General features: G+C 44.8%; 1 protein-coding gene across 1 annotated transcript; it reads right to left on the bottom strand.

Annotated features, from left to right (window-relative positions):
- Positions 1–600: 600 nt before the first annotated feature.
- Positions 601–2,689, bottom strand: LOC147618374 (7-deoxyloganetin glucosyltransferase-like). The gene is made up of 2 exons (XM_086774809.1): positions 1,902–2,689; positions 601–1,792 (listed from the first exon to the last, which is right to left on the bottom strand). The coding sequence occupies exons 1-2, from the start codon at positions 2,632–2,634 to the stop codon at positions 849–851; spliced, it is 1,677 nt and encodes a 558-aa protein (XP_086630935.1). The 5' UTR covers positions 2,635–2,689; the 3' UTR covers positions 601–848.
- Between the last annotated feature and the right edge of the window lie 224 nt (positions 2,690–2,913).

The raw sequence follows: 2,913 nt of genomic DNA, 5'->3' as shown, positions 1-2,913 counted from the left end.
GGCTATACGCAAGGCGATCTAAAGGGTGGCATATGTGAGCACCGGACGCAAGGGTGGTGACGGTTATAAAATAATCAATGTAAATCGCATTGGTTGACAGCACAGGTCACATGGCAAAGGTGTATTGTGATGCACCCAAGCAAGCACAAGATAGAGGTTTGGCAATGCTTAAATGCAACGAGGTGGTGCCGAGGTCATAGGATGCCGTGCAAGAGTAGAGAGGTGCCCTCTTGGTAGTGCAAAAGTGAGTGGGGCTTGTAGGGAGCAACAATGTGCACACTGGGACAGTAGTAGACTATAGGTGGCATGTAGGAGAACAATGTTCTGCCAAGCTAGAATAGTACGATGTGTGGGGTAAAGACAACACGAACATGGGGGTTCTAGAAGAAGCATATACTAAATATAGCTATCAATAATGGACACGAACACATGTGTGTTGGTGCACTAGCATGGCGGAGAGAGCATATTTGGAAAATATAGCTCTTTAACCTCCAAGTCCATGTTAAACATCACGTTGGAGTTTAAAACTTTACTCGTCTATTAATGTATATGGTATATTTACACTAGAACACACTTAAGAGACCCCTTATGTACCTCATCTTATAAACATTGGTGTTAATTCCTATACACACACGAAATTGGGTGGTGAAAACGTAACCCTTAAAATTCCAACTACATATTTCAATGGACCGAATAGCCATTTGAGACTATAATAGACTAAAACAAGTCATACATTGGCACCTACAAAGACTCCCCTTTGCTAACTCTACAAGCAAGTCTTGTTGCCACCTAAAAGTAAGGTCTTTCCGTTTCTACCCAGGTCTCTACACAAGCTGCCTCCTAACCATTTATACTTCGTGGGGTTTTGCACCCCTCATTGCTTCAATAAACTTCTCCATGTGAGCATTGGATGAGCCTTGAGCTTGCACAGCCCTCCTTGCCGCATCTCTCAGCTTGCCAGCCCTTCTTCTCATCTCCTTTCCTTCGTCTTCTTGTAAGACTATCCTCAAAACCCTCTCCACTTCTTCACTTTCCACCATGCCATCATCTTGCCTCTTGATGCTCATCCCAACCTTCCAAATGTCAACCACAAACTTGCAATTTGTAGTCTGATCCATAGAAATTGGAAAAGGGATCATGGGCATCCCCATGCTCAAGCTCTCCAATGTTGAATTCCATCCACAATGAGTTAGAAAGGCGCCCACAGAAGGGTGGGACAACACTTGCAGCTGAGGTGCCCATGGGATAATTAGCCCATAATCCTTAGTATCCTCTATGAAATGTTTGGGTAATATCTCTGATACATTTTGCAAGGAGGATCTAGGCCTAATCACCCAAAGAAAAGGCTGCTTGCTAGCCGTGATCCCCAAGGCAATGCCCAATAGATCTTCTGCAGTAGGGTTGAACAAACTCCCAAAGGAAATATACAGCACGGATTGCTTTCGCTTACTATCTAGCCACTTTATACTGTCATTCTTCTCCTGCAGCAAGCTTGCACCAACACTAATGTCCTTCATATCACTGCCATCCACCAAGAGGGCAGAAGGGAGCAAAGGCCCTACAAAAGAAACCGACAAGGGCAATTCTATTTGTTGCAGTGCCTCGCAAGCATCCTTCTCAAGCTGCTCATAAGAGTTGATGAGAATTGCATCACAGCTCTCCAGTATGTCAAACTGCTCTCTCAAAATCTTAAAGGTCATTTGAGAGATGTCGTCTACATGGAGTAATGTGGGGAAGTCCGCAGGGTAGAGAGGCGGCACACCAGGTATGTAAGACACCAGATCATTGCACCCTGTGACATAAAGAGCAAAATTTTGTTTTGAAGAGGAAAAAAGAAAAAAGAAAAAAGCAAGGACAAAGGGAATGCAGGGATTCAAATTATTCGTGCTCTTACTGCTTACCTGGAGGAGTCTTTTTGTAAGGGAAGAAACCATTGGAGACGAGCTTGGGTGCGTGGTAGTAGATGGAGAAGACTGCAGCAGACTGAGCCCAGAGAAAAACACTTTGAATGTGGAGCTCCTTTGCAATACGGTGAGCCCAAGTGCAGGGTAACCCATGCACGATGCAAGTGACTGGTGGGTTCTTCTTATTCAAGCTTTCCACGAGATCCTTGAAGGGGTCTTTCATGTTCACAAAGGCCTCGTGGAAATTTGGCATCCCTGAGCGAATGTCGCTGTAATCAAAATCAGGGGGTAACCCATTGTCTACCCACACGAAGCGAAGATGAGACTGATCTTCTGCATGAGCTGTATCAGCGGATGAAGATTTTGAACGGCGGCTCTCTTGGATGCGCTTGTGGTTGTGCTCGTTGTTGACAAAGGTGACCATGAAGTTGTGGTTGATGAGAGCCTCGGCAAGCTGCACCATGGGATTGATCTGGCCTTGGATAGGGTATGGTATCATCACCGCATGAAGCTTTCTGCTACTATGATCATCTTTACTGTTCTCGTTCGTGGTAGGAGAAGAAAGATGGGTGGCTAGGAGGCTTTCGGCCATGGATGCGGCTTTAGAGGGCAAGTATTCGGTTGCCATGGCCAACCTATAATGGCTGTGTGCGTGGGTACGGTCACTCTGTGTGTGTGTGTGTGTGTGAGAGAGAGAGAGAGAGAGAGAGACAGAAATTGTGAAGAACATTGGGAGTCTCGAAAGAGAGGCAGGGTTCGACTTGTTCAAGTTTAGGAATAACTTTTTGAAAATTTCTAGTCTTATAATCCTTAACTCTTTCTATACGTGTCCACTTTTTTTCTGTTTACACGGAGTCCATTGTCATGTTGCGGGCGGCCACACGTACACAGGATCAATATTTGAGACGAATAAAAAATAAAACCTTATAAACCTTATTTGTCATGTTGCGGGCGGCCACACGTACACAGGATCAATATTTGAGACAAATAACATTTGAACAAGCTTGTA

Source organism: Cibotium barometz, chromosome 35 (assembly GCF_041138505.1).
Source record: "Cibotium barometz isolate CiBa-2024 chromosome 35, ASM4113850v1, whole genome shotgun sequence".
NCBI classification, from domain to species: domain Eukaryota; kingdom Viridiplantae; phylum Streptophyta; class Polypodiopsida; order Cyatheales; family Cibotiaceae; genus Cibotium; species Cibotium barometz.
This window is presented reverse-complemented; position numbering and strand designations above follow the sequence as displayed.

What these genes read in the sequence shown, in the direction of transcription:
- LOC147618374 (XM_086774809.1), bottom strand. Translation starts at nt 2,634, where the DNA reads ATGTTCTTCACAATTTCTGTCTCTCTCTCTCTCTCTCTCTCTCACACA. An exon ending in TTACAAAAAGACTCCTCCAG is followed by an intron (nt 1,793 to 1,901) that starts GTAAGCAGTAAG and finishes TTTATGTCACAG; the next exon opens with GGTGCAATGATCTGGTGTCT.